This window comes from Mauremys mutica, chromosome 19, assembly GCF_020497125.1.
Source record: "Mauremys mutica isolate MM-2020 ecotype Southern chromosome 19, ASM2049712v1, whole genome shotgun sequence".
Lineage (NCBI taxonomy): Eukaryota > Metazoa > Chordata > Testudines > Geoemydidae > Mauremys > Mauremys mutica.
In genome coordinates this window covers 2,482,392-2,499,111 of record NC_059090.1, presented here as the reverse complement: position 1 = coordinate 2,499,111, position 16,720 = coordinate 2,482,392, and the positions used below count along the sequence as shown (strand labels likewise).

The 16,720-nt window shown below is 49.0% G+C and overlaps 1 protein-coding gene across 3 annotated transcripts in view; it reads left to right on the top strand.

The window, feature by feature from the left end:
- Positions 1-16,397, top strand: part of MTMR4 (myotubularin related protein 4) — a 107,493-nt gene extending 91,096 nt beyond the window's left edge. For all 3 annotated transcript variants that reach the window (XM_044993755.1, XM_044993757.1, XM_044993756.1), the window contains 11 exons: positions 1,686-1,882; positions 2,201-2,329; positions 2,722-2,833; positions 3,246-3,441; positions 4,897-5,082; positions 9,688-9,858; positions 10,021-10,175; positions 11,209-12,463; positions 12,993-13,103; positions 13,499-13,587; positions 14,031-16,397. In XM_044993755.1, coding sequence (XP_044849690.1) covers positions 1,686-1,882; positions 2,201-2,329; positions 2,722-2,833; positions 3,246-3,441; positions 4,897-5,082; positions 9,688-9,858; positions 10,021-10,175; positions 11,209-12,463; positions 12,993-13,103; positions 13,499-13,587; positions 14,031-14,208 — 2,779 coding nt within the window. In that variant the 3' untranslated portion in view covers positions 14,209-16,397. The remainder of the gene's footprint in view (positions 1-1,685; positions 1,883-2,200; positions 2,330-2,721; positions 2,834-3,245; positions 3,442-4,896; positions 5,083-9,687; positions 9,859-10,020; positions 10,176-11,208; positions 12,464-12,992; positions 13,104-13,498; positions 13,588-14,030) is intronic.
- The last annotated feature ends 323 nt before the right edge of the window (positions 16,398-16,720 follow it).

Sequence of the window (16,720 nt, the reverse complement as noted above, 5' to 3'; positions counted from 1 at the left end):
CAGCATACTAGGAACAAATTCTAAAATTCTCCTACACTTTTCCACAGGTGGGCGTAATTCTAGCAGATTATCTCACTGCTAAGGGTAAGCTGGGAAACAAGGGTACATCTACTCTATGCTTGTGGCTTCCACCCTGCTACCTATGCTGCTCGCCTGTGTGCCACTCTGGTCCCTGCACAAGTGATTGCCGAATGGCGCGGGAAAGTTTCCTACAATGGGGGAAGGAACAAAGCTGCTCTGTCACGGAATCTTTAGCAGAAGATCACCAAGTACCTCCAGGAAACTTCCCTGGACATCTCTCTGGAGGATTCCTCTGAGAGCTCAGCCTGCATCAACACCCTGTTCCACCATACTGCTTAGCTACACTGGGAAATGTCCAGCTCACAGAAACACAGCCAGCCACCCACGTTTCTATGCCCTGACCCCACCTCCACACTACACAAGCCACAGCCACTTACCAGGACTCTCATCTCCTGCTTCTTGCTCGCTGGAGAGCAACTGCTGAGACTGACTAGACACCTCTGGAGTGGAGAACAGTCCCTGGCTGCCTGCCCCACCGGGCAACCTCACCGGGAGCTGCACATCCTCATCTAACTCCAGCTCTGAGTTAGGTCCTCTTTCTGCTGCCTCCATTCCCTCCGAAGTATCCATGGGGTTCTTGCCGATGGGTCACCACCGATGATAGCGTCTAGCTCCTTACAGAGCCAGCAGGTCTTAGGTGCAGCACTGGAGCGACCATTTGCCTCCCTCACCTTATGATGCGCCTGCCTCAGCTCCTTTATCTTCGCTCTGCACTGCAGCATGTCCCAATCATAGCCCTTTTCGCACAAGCCTCGAGCTCAAGCACAGCTGGGACTGCACAGCCTCCTCTCCCCATATACTGAGCAGATCCAACAGCTCTGCAGTGGTCCAAGCAAGAGAGTGTTTGCTGCGATAACCCGCCATGGTCACCTGGGAAGATGCGATGAGATCTCTCCACACCGAGCAAACAGGGAATGGAATTTCAATATTTCCCAGGGCTTTTAAGGGGGAAGGGCAGATGGTTGTTCACCTGACTGCAGGGCAGTGGAGTTCAAACTGCTGACCAGAGCGGTCAGGATGGGCATTGTGGGACAACTCCTGGAGGCCAATTAAAGCGATGAATTTAAGCATGGTGTCTACACTTGCACTTTGTCGACAAAAATGTAGTGGAAAAAAGATGTAAATTTCTCATGAGTGTGGATGTATTTTGTTGCCAAAACCGGGCATTCTCCCCAACAGAAGTGGCCTCGCAGTGTGCACGCGCTCACTGTTTGGGTCAACAAATGGCAGTTTTGGTGACATAACTTGGTAATGTAGACAAGGCCTTTGAGTGAACCCCAGGGCCTTAGGCCATTTGGCTGCCAGGTTCTCACCCCATTATACCTATGAGCTATTTCCTGTCTTTCACCTTGCTGTATGCTTCTTGGGAGCTGTGCTTCTCTTTGCCGTCAGAGGCCGGAGTTGAAGAAGTCAGGCCATCATACTTCCTTTTGTAGGCATGATCTCGGTACACTTAATGTGTGAGTTGAGACATTGGCCCCGCACAATGAATCTGCTTTGAACAACGTTGGGTCCTCAGAGCAGGGCGAGAACCGCATCTTTTGCTGGCACGCTGCCTGGTGTGTCTGCAATGGGATGCCAAGTGAAACTCTCCTCTTCCTCAGACACCAGCCCAATGGGGCTGCAATCGCACGCTGCAGCCAGCCGGAAATCAGCTGGTGGGGCTGGCGCAACGCTGATGACGAGTATCTTGTGACCTCCATCGCCAAGGCCTGTGCCTTGAACCCTGGAGCAAAGACAGCCAGTGGAACTCTCCACAACGGCCCCAGCGAAGGCACTGAGGCCAGCGACACAGACTTTGGTAAGACGGTCACTCCCTTCTGCTTGCTTCCCAAACTGGGCTGGGTAGGGCTCTCCAGAGTGGGGTCCCACCCCAGGGATGCATGCAGATGATGGGCAGCTGTTTCCTGGTGGCTGGGGGAGTTGGTGTTTAAAAATAACACCCAGATTAACTATTTAGGCCCTTTCAGGCCCTGACTGCACTATGCTGGGCAAGGCTTTAAACGTGTGTTTTGTCAGTGTCTGGCTGCACTGGCCTAGCACCAGCTGTGAAAGGCCAAGGCCCAGATGAGAGGAGTTGTCTGGATGTGGGGAAGTTCAGCCTGTCCTGTGTCTGCAGATTCCTCGCTGACGGCTTGTTCGGGCGTGGAGAATGCGGGAGCTCCTCAGAAGCTGCTGATCCTGGATGCCAGATCCTACACCGCAGCTGTTGCCAACAGGGCAAAGGGAGGGGGCTGTGAATGTGAAGGTATAAAACTGCACTCAGGCTGCTTAATAGCTGGTCTCATGGCATCTCGGTGCTTGGACTCTCTCGTTGGACCCCTTGGGCACCCAGTTTGGACTGGGCTCTTTGTGTAGTGTGTCCAATACACACATCTCCCTGGGGAGGGAGAAGTGACAAGATTTGTGCTGCCCCTTCCTCCTCTTGCTAGTTTACTGCGAGGCTGCCTGCCTGCCTACCCTGCACTCTGCTAGGACAGGCTGCCCACCAGCTGCACATATAGCTCCCAGGGATCAGGAATGCCGTGTGGGAGTGAGGGGCAGCAGCTCCTGTTCTGTGGGCTGTGATCAGAGCACCTGCAGTGAGACGCTTTGACTGCAGCAGATCCCATCCAACCTTTGCTGTCTGTCTGTGTTTAGAGTATTACCCAAACTGCGAAGTAGTGTTCATGGGCATGGCCAATATCCACTCCATCAGGAACAGCTTCCAGTACCTGCGCGCTGTCTGCAGCCAGATGCCAGATCCGAGCAAGTAAGTGCCAACGTGCTCTACTACCACTCCTTGCCTTTTTGTCTTCTCATTCCCAGCCAATCGCCCAAGCCAGGTTGCTGGCTCAGGAATCAGAGAGGTTTTCTCTTGGGTGTGTTTACAGAGCTTGAGCATTGTGTTTCCTGTGATCAGTATTTACTATTGGGGGTACCGTAAACACACCACTCTTCTGTGGGCTTCAGTAGAGACCTCGTGGCTTTTGTGTCCAGAAAAAGTAGGATTTGGGGGCTGGATTCTGTGCTGTTCTTCCTGAGTTGGCTGGTTCCCGTCTGTGGGAGCTGGTGTGGAAAGGCAGCAGTACAGTATTTACTGAGAGCTCCAAAGAGTCTTGGGATAGACGTGTCCTCTAGTAGAGCTAACAAGTCATTTTCTTTCCTTTTTACATGCCCTCTAGCTGGCTTTCAGCCCTGGAGAGCACCAAGTGGCTGCAGCACCTCTCCGTCATGTTGAAGACAGCAGTTCTGGTCTCAAATGCAGTTGACCGAGAGGGGCGTCCGGTGTTGGTTCACTGCTCGGATGGCTGGGACAGAACCCCGCAAATTGTAGCACTGGCAAAGATTCTTCTGGACCCCTATTATAGGACCATGGAGGTACCATACAGTAGTGCCGTTCTGTTAGTTCAGCTTCTGTTAAGAAGTTGCTTGTGCCTGCGATGAGCCTCAGGCAGAAGCAGAAAAAAGGATATGGAGTGGAATTGCATTTCACAGTAAAGCTGCTTTGCAAAATGTCACAATGCAGGGTAACTGCACCTATATTCTCCCTCTGTGATCTTCCAAGGAAACCTGTGCTAGGGACCCAGCTCCTCAGCAGTCACCTCTCTTGGGCAGAGAATCACATCTGTCTCCCTCCTGACTGGGCTGTCCAGGCTGCTCAGTTCCCTGCAGACACTGTGATGTCTCTGGAAAGCCGCGCCTTCTAAAAGAACAGCATTGGCACGTGGCTTTTTTTCTAGTCTATGTCCAATGTAATGGGCTGCGGTTATAAGTTACTGTGCAGCTCTTTATAAGCATATTTATTCCTAAAGCGAAAGCATTACAGAGAAAATATATTAAAAACAATAAGAAAAACTACATGCATGCCAAAAAACTTACCGGAAGTCACCCCAACTCCAACCTGGGTTTTGGTAGGTGTCAGTCCTTCAAAACCCACAACTGGATTTTCATCGTGGTTATCAGTTCGCATCTGTCTCAGATTCAGACCCACCATGAATAGTTCAGTCTTTCCTTTATATAGCGTGGGCCTTTGATCTTGGCCTCTTATCACAATTGATCATCAGACAACGGCTCACTTCTCAGGGCATAGCTTCAAAAGGCTGGTTTTTGCATAATCAGACGTGGGGAATTTGCATTCACTCCCACTTAGATATTTCCCAGGAAAACCACTCACCACTTTTTGTTCCAAAAGTCCATTCTTGTCTGACACGTTGTTTAATAAAGCCCGTTGAACCCTCAGGTCTCACATCTGTCACATCTCCCCACCTTCCTCCTCCTGAGAAGTTGCATACAATCCTAGTCCATAATAATACATAGACCATTTATTTAAGGCAATGGATCCCAAAGATATTTTAACTTAATTCCGGAAGGCCTCCCAGTGATATTGTAGGAAATTGCCATATCTGTCACACAACATTTCCAAGAGCTGCTGTGCTGGTGAGGGGTTTTCCCACCTATTCTTCAGTGATCTGTAGCCACTGAATTGTAATATATCAGGCTCTCAAGAGCCTCTGCCTCGGGAAGTGACCGCTTGTGTTCAGGGCGTAGCAGCTTCCCCATTATATTCTCTGCATGGCACCCAAAGGGATTTGTAATGTGGATTTAGTAGCCACTCCTTCATATTTGGATTATAGGTTCTGAAAGTGTCAGTTCAGTGCTATTGAAAATGCCTTGTCCTTACATAAAGCCAGAGTAACCACCAGCTTTCATAATGCTTTGCTTCTAACCCTAGCACAAGTGCAAGCTTCTCTCTAGCCCTCCAAGAAACTCACAGGAGCTGCCTTGCCCTGCTGGGTACTTGGCGCTGCAGTTAACATTCTTCTTTGTTAACAGGGTTTTCAGGTGCTAATTGAATCAGACTGGCTGGATTTTGGTCACAAATTTGGTGATCGCTGTGGGCACCACGAGAATGTGGAAGATCAGAATGAGCAGTGTCCAGTGTTTCTTCAGTGGCTAGATTCTGTTCATCAGCTGCTCAAGCAGTTCCCCTGCCTGTTTGAATTTAACGAAGCTTTCCTGGTAAGAGCTGTGCAAGCAAATGCGTCTTTATTTCTTGCTGATTATGAGCTGAGGCAGAAGGACAGCTGAGCTTTTCAGAGCTGTTGTATTTGAGGAAAAGCAAAGTGGACTTAGGTAAAAGTGAAAGATGTTTTATTATGGATTGGGTTTTCTAATGATGTGGCTGAGGGAGAAGGGGAGTGAAAATGCATAGAATTCAGCCAGTGAGGCTGGAGTGGGGAGCACTCATATTTGGCCAGTACAAATCCTTCCCTATTTAGTTTGATTATGGTGACTCCATTGTTAATGCTGTCAGTTGATGTCCCTATTTGCTTACTTGCACTGTCCAATCTAGTTCAGTTTTTACTTATTTCCCAGTGCTAAAGGAACTTTACATGGTACCTGTGTCCCTGCTCACAACGTAGATCTCTGTCACTGGGAATTTTAAACCTATAATGCATTCCAGACTATTAAACACCTCATCATATTTTTAAATAATCTTTTCCATCCTGTTACATGTTTGATCATCTGTATTTGCAGACTGCTCTTCAACCCAAACACACACACTCCTTCCTGTTTCAAACTTTAGGTGGTATCTGTGTTATAGACATAATAGAAAAGAATAGTTCAGTTTTGTGTGGGCTCGTTTTCTGTCTGCTATATGAAAAGAGCTTCATTTTTTTTTATTTTAACGGATGGTCACTCTATATATATTTTCTGTGAATAAGTTGCACTTAATTCCCAACGTCAGTTTTAAAATTAATGTTTTGTTCATTGATTTCCAATGTCCCTCATCGTGTTGAAGAATAACTGCAAATTTAAGAAAAGACCCAACAAAGTATTTTCTTGAAATTTTGTCCTTTAGCTATGAATTAATGAATGTAGTTTGCTTTTTTTTTTTTTTTTTTTTGTATTTTGTGCTGAAAGTGACCTCAACCTTATTGAGGTTGCAGGAACAAAACATCCTGATGTGTAGAAAGAATAGTAAATATGGCAGGTGACCAGCTTGGCTTAACAGTGAAATCCTTGCTGATCTTAAACACAAAAAAAGAGCTTACAAGAAGTTGAAGATTGGACAAATGACCAGGGAGGAGTATAAAAATATTGCTCAGGCATGCAGGAGTGAAATCAGGAAGGCCAAATCACACTTGGAGTTGCAGCTAGCAAGGGATGTTAAGAGTAACAAGAAGGGTTTCTACAGGTATGTTAGCAACAAGAAAGTGTGGGCCCCTTACTGAATGAGGGAGGCAACCTAGTGACAGAGGATGTGGAAAAAGCTAATGTACTCAATGATTTTTTTGCCTCTGTCTTCACAAACAAGGTCAGCTCCCAGACTGCTGTACTGGACAGCACAGCATGGGGAGGAGGTGACCAGCCCTCTGTGGACAAAGAAGTGGTTCAGGGCTATTTAGAAAAGCTGGACGAGCACAAGTCCATGGGGCCGGATGCGCTGCATCCGAGGGTGCTAAAGGAGTTGGCGGATGTGATTGCAGAGCCATTGGCCATTATTTTTGAAAACTCATGGCGATCGGGGGAGGATGACTGGAAAAAGGCTACTGTAGTGCCCATCTTTAAAAAAGGGAAGAAGGAGGATCTGGGGAACTACAGGCCAGTCAGCCTCACCTCAGTCCCTGGAAAAATCATGGAATCAATTCTGAAGCACTCAGAGGAGAGGAAAGTGATCAGGATCAGTCAACATAGATTCACCAAGGGCAAGTCATACCTGACTAACCTAATTGCCTTCTATGACGGGATAACTGACTCTGTGGATGAGGGGAAAGCAGTGAACGTGTTATTCCTTGACTTTAGCAAAGCTTTTGGTATGGTCTCCTAAAGTATTTTGGTATGGTCTCCTCCTGGCTGTATTTTAAAGAAACATTATTGAGGTTGCAGGAACAAACCATCCCGATGTGTAGGAAGAAAAGTAAATATGGCAGGCGACCAGCTTGGCTCAACAGTGAAATCCTTGCTCGTCTTAAACACAAAAAAAACAGCTTACAAGAAGTGGAAGATTGGACAAATAACAAGGGAGGAGTATAAAAGTATTGCTCAGGCATGCAGGTGTGAAATCAGGAAGGCCAAATCATGCTTGGAGTTGCAGCTAGCCGGAGATGTTAGGAGTAACAAGAAGGGTTTCTTCAGATATGTTAGCAACAAGAAGAAAGTCAAGGAAAGTGTGGGCCCCTTGCTGAATGAGGGAGGGAACCTAGTGACAGAGGATGTGGAGAAAGCTAGTGTACTCAATGCTTTTTTTGCCTCTGTCTTCACAGACAAGGTCAGCTCCCAGACAGCTGCACTCTGCAGCACAGTATGGGGAGGAGGTGACCAGCTCTCTGTGGGGAAAGAAGTAGTTTGGGACTATTTAGAAAAGCTGGATGAGCACAAGTCCATGGGGCCGGATGCGCTGCATCCGAGGGTGCTAAAGGAGCTGGCCGATGAGATTGCAGAGCCATTGGCCATTATCTTTGAAAAATCATGGCGATCGAGGAAGGTCCCGGATGACTGGAAAAAGGCTAATGTAGTGCCCATCTTTTAAAAAGGGAAGAAGGAAGATCCAGGGAACTACAGGCCAGTCAGTCTCACCTCAGTCCCTGGAAAAATCATGGAACAGGTCCTCAAGGAATCAATTCTGAACCACTTAAAGGAGGGGAAAGTGATCAGGAACAGTCAGCATGGATTCACCAAGGGCAAGTCATGCCTGACTAACCTAATTGCCTTCTATGATGAGATAACCGGCTATGTGGATGAGGGGAAAGCAGTGGATGTGCTATTTCTGGACTTTAGCAAAGCTTTTGATACAGTCTCCCACAGTATTCTTGCCAGCAAGTTAAAGAAGTATGGGCTGGATGAATGGACGGTAAGGTGGATAGAAAACTGGCTAGATGGTCGGGCTCAACGGGTAGTGATCAATGGCTCCATGTGTAGTCGGCAGCCGGTATTAAGTGGAGTGCCCCAAGGGTTGATCCTGGGGCCGGTTTTGTTCAATATCTTCATTAATGATCTGGAGGATGGCGTGGACTGCACCCTTAGCAAGTTTGCAGATGACACTAAACTGGGAGGTGTGGTAGATACGCTGGAGGGTAGGGATAGGATACAGAGGGACCTAGACAAATTAGAGGATTGGGTCAAAAGAAATCTCATGAGGTTCAACAAGGACAAGTGCAGAATCCTGCATTTAGGACGGAAGAATCCTAAGGATGGAGAGACCAAATGCTACAGACTAGGGACCAAATGGCTAGGCAGCAGTTCTGCAGAAAAGGACCTGGGGATTACAGTGGATGAGAAGCTGGATATGAGTCAACAGTGTGCCCTTGTTGCCAAGAAGACTAATGGCATTTTGGGCTTTATAAGTAGAGGCATTGCCAGCAGATCGAGGGACGTGATCATTCTCCTCTATTCGACATTGGTGAGGCCTCATCTGGAGTACTGTGTCCAGTTTTGGGCCCCACACTACAAGAAGGATGTGGATAAATTGGAGAGAGTCCAGCGGAGGGCAACAAAAATGATTAGGGGGCTGGAACACATGACTTATGAGGAGAGGCTGAGGGAACTGGGATTGTTTAGTCTGCAGAAGAGAAGAACGAGGGGGGATTTGATAGCTGCTTTCAACTACCTGAAAGGGGGTTCCAAAGAGGATGGATCTAGACTGTTCTCAGTGGTAGCAGATGACAGAACACAGAGTAATGGTCTCAGGTTGCAATGGGGGAGGTTTAGGTTGGATATTAGGAAAAACTTTTTCACTAGGAGGGTGGTAAAGCCCAGAGATTCAAATAGTAGCAAGTAGGATTGGAAACAAATGGTTTCATAGAAAATAAAATCATAACATACATTCTAGAACCTAGACTTTAATTAAGAAGATACTGTCGTGTCTTGCAGAATGTTGGTCAACCAAAATCTCTGCAGCTTTACAGCCAGGCTGGCTGTGACCCTCCTTTCATGAGACATGCACGCTGTCAGTTTGCCTCTTTGGTGAAGACTTCAGTGTGTTTCTTAGCTCTCCAAGATATCCCACACCAATTCTTTGTTTTTATTAATGAAGAGGACACCCCCGGCTGTTTGTTTATTTCTGAAGATTTCCTCACTTGTAGATTTTGCAATCTCTCAGTCTGAACCTGGCTCAGTATGCAAATAGGCATGCAATGCACAAACGGCCGGACAGTGAGATAAGGGTCAGTTTTCTCCCGCCTGAAAGGAACATTTCCGAGGTATGGAACCTCCTGATGACCTGCCTTAACTCCAGGACCTTAAAAACACAATTTTTAATATAGTACATAACTCCTTTAAATATTATCCACACATACATTTTGCAATGGTTATGACAACCAGTAGGTTGCTGGCTGTCAGTAGAGATCTCATATACCACCCTTCGGTGAATTATTATGCAAATATCCAACCCAGGGGATTCCTGTAAAACCCTATGGATCCCCTGTAGCCTCTGCCAGTTGACATCAAGGGATCCTTGGGTAACATTCTCCCACGGGATGGAAGGAGAGCTGTGGCAGGGGGCTGGAGTGTGTGCTTTGAGAGTGAGCTGTTTTAGGTGGGGTGGGAGTTGTGTTACGTGAGTGTGAGGGAGAGTTGCTTTCTAAGGGCCCTGACAATTGCCCTTTTCTGTTGGCGGTGCAGGTGAAGCTGGTGCAGCACACATACTCCTGCCTGTATGGGACCTTCCTGGGCAACAACCCATGTGAGCGAGAGATGCACAACATTTACAAACGCACCTGCTCAGTGTGGTCCCTCCTGAGAGCTGGCAACAAGAACTTCCACAATCTCCTCTACATGCCTGGCACCGAGCAGGTGAGTGGCAGCCCACAACCCAGCTGTTATGGTATGGGCTTGTGGCTAGCAGCCAGAATTGTCTGGGAAGTGTAATTGGGCTGGAGGGAAGGGAGGCTGGTTTGCCTTGGATTGGGAGGGGTTTCCCTTTTGTCCTGTCCCTCAGTATAATTTCTCCTGCAGGTGCTGCACCCAGTGTGCCATGTGCGAGCACTACATCTGTGGACAGCCGTGTACCTTCCAGCATCATCCCCCTGTCCGCTAGGGGAGGAAGGTATGGACCGCTACCTGCCCCCAGGATCCCAAAGCCAGGAGTTCAGCGGCAGATCTCTGGACAGGTAGGGAGAAAGGAGCACCACTCTGGGTTCCCTTTCCACCATGCTCCTGGGTTTCTTTCCTTCTCACTTGCTCTTTCTTCTGGCTGACATTACACACACACATTTGCCATGAGAAGCACCCAACACCATTGTCCTGAAAAGACAGGGCCTGGAGTGTCCTGTCACCCCTCTCTCCAGAGTAGCCTCAGGGAACACCTGGAAGAGAGAGGACACAGCTCCTCACCATACTAGGAGCACCATAAGGGGAGATTTCATGTAGCTGCTCTGAGGCCACCTGGTAGTGGTGCGAACACCAGCATGTCCTAGGGAGCAATAGAAGTGAGGCCTGGGGGAAGGGAGACTGGTGCCCAGATGTGGTGGTGCTGGCTGCACTAGGAGTGTCTATTTCTCTCCCTAGGAAGCTGTGTGTGAAAGAGGAAGTTTGTGACACTTGTCCATGCCTCTCCCAACTAGCTGGCTTGTGCAGTCTCAGCCTAATGCTGATGCTGCCTTCACCTTCACACACAGGCAGTTCACCACAGTGCCCTGGGCACTTCCTTCTCCTCCTGATCAATGGAGAGCAACACCTGGGGGGACTGGCTTTGGGGAACCAAAGGGAAGCTCCTCCAGCTGTATCCCTGTGCTCCAGGGGCTGCCTGATGCTACATAGACCCCTCCCCTGCCCCTACCCCAGCATGATGAGGAAACTAGAGATTAGCGGAGGTTCTTGTTGGCTGGTTAGGCCTCTGAGGTGATGTCCCAGCTGTGAAGTGATTAAACCAAGAAATGGCTGGCGAGGAACCCAGAATCAGTGCCCACTTTTAACATGTTGACTGTAAGTCTAAATTCCAAAGTGATGCAATGATGCAACCCTATTAACTGCTCTCTCGTCACACCTCGGAGCATCCTAGCGCTATTCAGAGACCAAGCCCTGTGTGCTGGGCAGTTCCCTTCCCCCTCTGCTAGGGCCCCTGTGGCACAGAGCAGCAGGTACTGGGATTTTTGTAGTAAAAGTTCCTTCTCCGGAGATTCAGGCTTTGTTTCTTGGTTCCAGGTTACCAAAGACAAGATCTATGGATGACCTGCTTTCAGCCGGTGACTCCAGCAGCCCGCTGACCCGTACTTCTAGTGATCCCAACCTGAACAATCACTGCCAGGAGGTCAGGATGGGCCTGGAGCCCAGACATGCCAGCACAGAGGGCCCCGAGCTGCACCCTGAGGAAGGCAGCGTGGTGGCTGTTGGAGAAATGCACCAGGTGCCAGTGGAGCAGGGGAAAACTCACCCCCTGCAAACCAGCAACAACTTCAACAGCCACACTGATCATCAAGCTCATTGCAAGCCGCTTAGTGGCTGGGTGCCTCCACCAGCAAGCAACATCTTTCCAGAGACAGAAATAGGATGGAGGGTGAATGTGGACGATGTAGATGGCATCAGCCCAGCTCCAAACCATTCTGGACAGGAGAACGTCTGCAGGACTTGTGTCAGAGCTGTGGAGCAGCTTGAAACATGCCCCCATAATCCTTCAAAAGCAACTGGCCTGGAATCTGATGGAAGCTGGAATCTTGTGAAACCCCCCCACCAAGACACCCTAAATCCTGCAGTGGGCATTCCCAGCCAGGACACCCCTGCACCAAGTGTCTCTCCTCAGAACAACCCAAGCCCCATGCCTGGCATCCCCCATCAACATAAAGACACTGGCAAAAGTGGGAGCAGCAGGAGTGGGCACTGGGAGGAAATGGGCCGGGTGGGGATGGTGCCGCTGGAGCTGTGGCAAAGGCGCATTTCCCAGAGCCAGACCAGCGAGTTCTCCCTCCTGGGTTCCAACTGGGACAGTTTCCAGGGAATGGTGACGTCGCTCCCCAGTGGGGAGACAGTAACCAGGCGGCTGCTTTCCTATGGGTGCTGTAACAAGAGGTTGAGCAGCAAACAGTTGCGGGCGCCAGGGCTCTATCTCAGTAGCCAGTGGCCTCCAAGAGAAGGTGTGAAACCACCAGTCTGCAGTGCACATTGTGCAGGCCCTGAAGGGAAGCCTAGCCGGCCATGGCTACCCTGCCACCTGAAGCAGGTGTCTGGCTCCAAGCATGTGCCACCAAGCTGCCCTTCCCCTGTGCCTCCTCTCTACCTGGATGATGACGGGCTCCCCTTCCCCACAGATGTGATTCAGCACAGGCTGCGACAGATCGAAGCCAGCTACAAGCAGGAAGTGGAGCAGCTGCGCAGGCAGGTGCGAGAGCTCCAGCTAAGGCTGGATATACGTCACTGCTGCGCCCCCCCGGCTGAGCCACAGATGGACTATGAAGACGACTTTGTAAGTAATGGCCTACAAAGTGCCATCTCCCACAGTGTCTGACCCAGCCATGAACCATGAGATCCTGCCCTTCATGTCCCTGCTCTCCCCTGACTCCAGGGGGAGCATGTGATGCCAGGCTCACATGTTCACTTACCCCTCACTTCCTGTTGGTGTGCAAGTTTGATGCTCATTAGGATAATGATTCACTCCTCCCCTTCCCCGCCCCTCCTCCCCGTCCATGGGTTCTACGTTCTCCTAGCCTGTGCTTCCCAGGAGGGAACAGAGTTCCTTCTCTCATCTGGACACCATCTCCTCCTGGCGTTCACTCTCCAAGTACCCAAAGATTCCTTCATCCAATCTTCCTTTATTTCCGAAGACATGGGGGATGATGCCAGTCCAGATTCTTCTGCCCTTTGCTTCCTGAGCTGGGGAGCGACAGTGCCACTTGCTCCTTCAGGAGCCATTCTGAGTGGGGTGGAAGGGATACCCTTTGGGTCTGTGCTGGAAGAGGCTGATGGCTTTTGTGACTTTGGCTTTCTCTCTGCAGACCTGTCTAAAGGAATCGGACAGCAGTGACACTGAGGACTTCTACTCTGATCACAGTGAGGACTGCCTGTCTGAAGCAAGCTGGGAGCCTGTCGATAAGAAGGAGACTGAGGTACATCCATATACAGCTACATGTGTAGCAGGGTCAGCTTTGTCTACAAGGCAGGATGGGATCTAGGCTCAGAGCAGCCGTTCCTGTTGTGCAAGGTGGTGACGTATGTATGGTAGGATTGGCTCTCTGCTTTCCTTGCGAGGTAGGCTGTAGCAGGATGGGCTGCAGACTTTCCTGGGAGCAGTCTCATGTCCTTTGGTGCTAGGCGAGGTGCGGGTTCACCAGGCTGGGCCTCCAGGCCTTGCTTTGCAGACCAACCCACATGGTTCAGTGTGTTTTATGGCCCAGTGTCACACTGTAACCCACGCTCCAGTCGCCTCCTCAGTGATATTGTTTTGCAAGCCTATTACAGGCTCCTGGAGTGAGGTGCTAATGAAGGCCGTTATTTTCCCCAGGTCACACGTTGGGTTCCAGACCATATGGCCTCACACTGCTTTAACTGTGATTGTGAATTTTGGATAGCCAAGCGAAGGCACCACTGCAGGTAAAACTCAGCTACCTCTTGCATATCTCCGTTGTTCTTTTCCATCTCCTCCCCAACCCCCAAATGACCAAGTCTCTGTTCTTCCTTTTCTGTCTCCTCAGGCCCCCCAGCACAGGATCACTGATCCTCTCTTTCTCTATCCACCCACCCTTGCACACACTCCCCCTGAAGTCCCTGACCCTCTGTCTTTTTTATCGCTGTTGTCTTGGGGTCTCTGACCCTCCCTCTGGCCGTGTCTACACTAGAAATGCAGATGGTATTTAAAAACATATCAGCTAACATCTCAGCTCTCACATAGTTGAACATTAGTGCAGACAGGACTGAACGCCTTCAAGAACATGCTGGTTGTGTTTGGCCCTAGACTCCCCCAGTCTAGACATGGCCTTATTCTTTATGGAGTTGTCACTGTGTCACTGCTCTCTGCTTTTATTACCCCTTAACAGGAATTGTGGGAACGTGTTCTGTGCTGGCTGCTGCCATCTGAAGCTGCCCATTCCTGATCAGCAGCTCTACGACCCAGTCCTTGTCTGCAACTCATGTTACGATCACATCCAGGTGTCTCGTGCTAGGGAGCTCATGAGCCAACACCTGAAGAAACCCATCGCCACAGCTTCCAGTTGAACGCCAGACAAGGACGCTGTCCATGCCAAGCCTTTTTGCTCACTGATTTGAGGGATGGCTCTGCCTCCACTGGAATTGTGAAGGTCTTTGGTGCAGCATTTGAACACCAAACTCAAATGCATTGTCTTCAGCAATCCTCCTTGATCCCATATCCGTCTGAAGCAGAGGAATTGAGATGAGACAATACAGTGGGCCCATCTTGGTACCAGTGTACTTATAGCTGAAGACCTAGGGCTAAATAGGAGACCACAACCTCTTTCTCCTATGGATTGGAAAGTGATGCTTTCACAGATACTGCCTGTACAAGTACCCCAAAGCAATAGAAAGGTATGTTTAGAATCAAACTCTTCTTTCCACCCTACAAAAGGCAGTTGCATTGTACAAGAATGAAGAGGGTGGATTCTGAATGGTACCTCTGTCCTCTGTGTCCCTTCAGAAAGGCTCAGCCTTGAGGTTCCACTGCTTCTCTTTCCATGGAGTTTGATTTGCAGGCTGGCTTTGTGGATGAGGGGTCTGAACTCATTAGCAATCCCTGGGTTAACCTTCTCTTGGATGCGGAAAAGGAATTCCTTCTCTCTGAAGACAAAATGGGGCTTCTCTGTGCGGCCAAGCAGATCTCTGCCAATGTCCGGGTCCTGCAGAGAGTGTTGAATGCACTAGACTAGACTGTCCCCCTGCAGTACTGTGTGGGGAGAGGGGAGAATGGTTTGTTCTCTTCTTGCTCTGCCTGTCTACTTCTAGTCTCTCGCAGTGTCACATCCTGGTGCTAACACAGGAATGACCGTGATTCTGTCCTGGGATGGAAACATAACTTGTGTTCCTGTGTTGCTCCTTCTCCCCTTTGCTGCCTCCATCTCCTCCTTTTCCTGTTGCTCTTTATCCTGAAAACTTGACATCTTGAGGGTAGGCCGTAGTGTGTCATTTTACCTCCTGGAATGTGCTGTTTGGTGTGCGTGAGGGTTTCAGTCCAAATGCTGCTATATATTTCTGTGCACTTAATGTAACCCGAAGAAGGGAGAATGAAGCAGAGATACCAAATTGGGGGTAGGGAGAAAGCCGGCCGATAGAGCCTCTACAGTCTGGATTTTTTCACTGTAATGTGGCACTTAACCAAAAGATACAGTGATGGGCATGACGTGCAGCATATGCCCCTACGTGACAGAAACAGTCTCTGGGTCATTCCAACACCACTTAAAAGTTTCTCTTGGACTTGACTTCCTTTCCTGTCTGCTGTACAGAAGCCATAACTTTTAGAGTCGCCCTTTTTGAAATCTGTAGTTATTGCCTCTCTGTTGCTTCCATATGCTACACACCAAGCATCCCAGCTCATTTTAAGGAGAGCTCACTAGGATACAAGCTTAGGAAGACATGAGTTACAAGATTAAGCTTCTGCTCTTTTCTTGGATCCTTGTGAGCGCCATGTTTGATCCTTGGTTCCTGAGAAATCTGGAGAGATGCTGGTCGGTGCAATGGAAAGAGCGTGGAACTATGGGCATTTTTTATAGCTGGGTAAATTGGTTTTCTCCAAATAAAGAGACCACAGATACCCTACTTAAGACTCCACATTGGGAGGGTGGGGGATATGAGTCCTCCCTATCTCGTAAATAACCAGATAAACACTAGAACCATGTTCTGACCTCCCAGTTCTATTTACAAAACCCAGTGGTTTTCAAATTTCAGTTGAATGAGTAAAAAAAACAATTAATTTCCTGCACTTTTACATTTCCGCCTCCCTGATTTCCAATAATGAAAGCAAAGCTAGCATAATCTGACGAGACTGTATCTGCTCAGACTGGTTTGCTGTTCCATACTGGGAGCAAACAACAAGGGGGAGAGAGAGAGAGAGAGATGTCATACTTCTGATTCTTCCCTGCCTTGTACCTTACATTATTTCCACCCCTGGAGGAGAGTGGGCGTAAGACACTGAGCCCCTGGTGAGAGCACAATTCCCATTTGGCCTCACTTTCTGCGGGTGGAAGTGACTGCAGGCGATAAGGCGGCAGCAGAGTCAGGGCCCGTATTCCTGGACATTTGGATTCAGACATGGTTAATCTAAACTGCTTTCAGCTCTTGTGGGTGTCAGTGTCACAATGTGCTGGCCAGAACCTCCAAATCAGTTCAGTAGCGTTGTGACGAACAATGTGCTGTAAGACTCAATACATTTGAAATAAAATCTCTATATTAGTGCCGCTGTGTTTGGCCCGTTCTTTAGTCTGGATTCTGTTGTTTTTTTCATTTTAAATAAAAATCTCCACAGCCAGCTGTGCTAGGGCAAAAAGTCAAAGTAAAGCTATGCTCTTGCACTCACACACGCCACACTCCCTCTCTCCTGTCAAACCCATTAAGCCCCTGTCATTCTGCCCCCAGGAGCTCTGTCCTGTGTATCCCCTTAATGACCAGGTGAGGAGATTTCCTTCCGCCCCAGTTATAGTATGGAGACGTCGCCTGCTCCTGACCAGCATGCTTGCTACACTTCTGCCTGGAAGCAAATCCCATTAGCTTTATCTCTTCC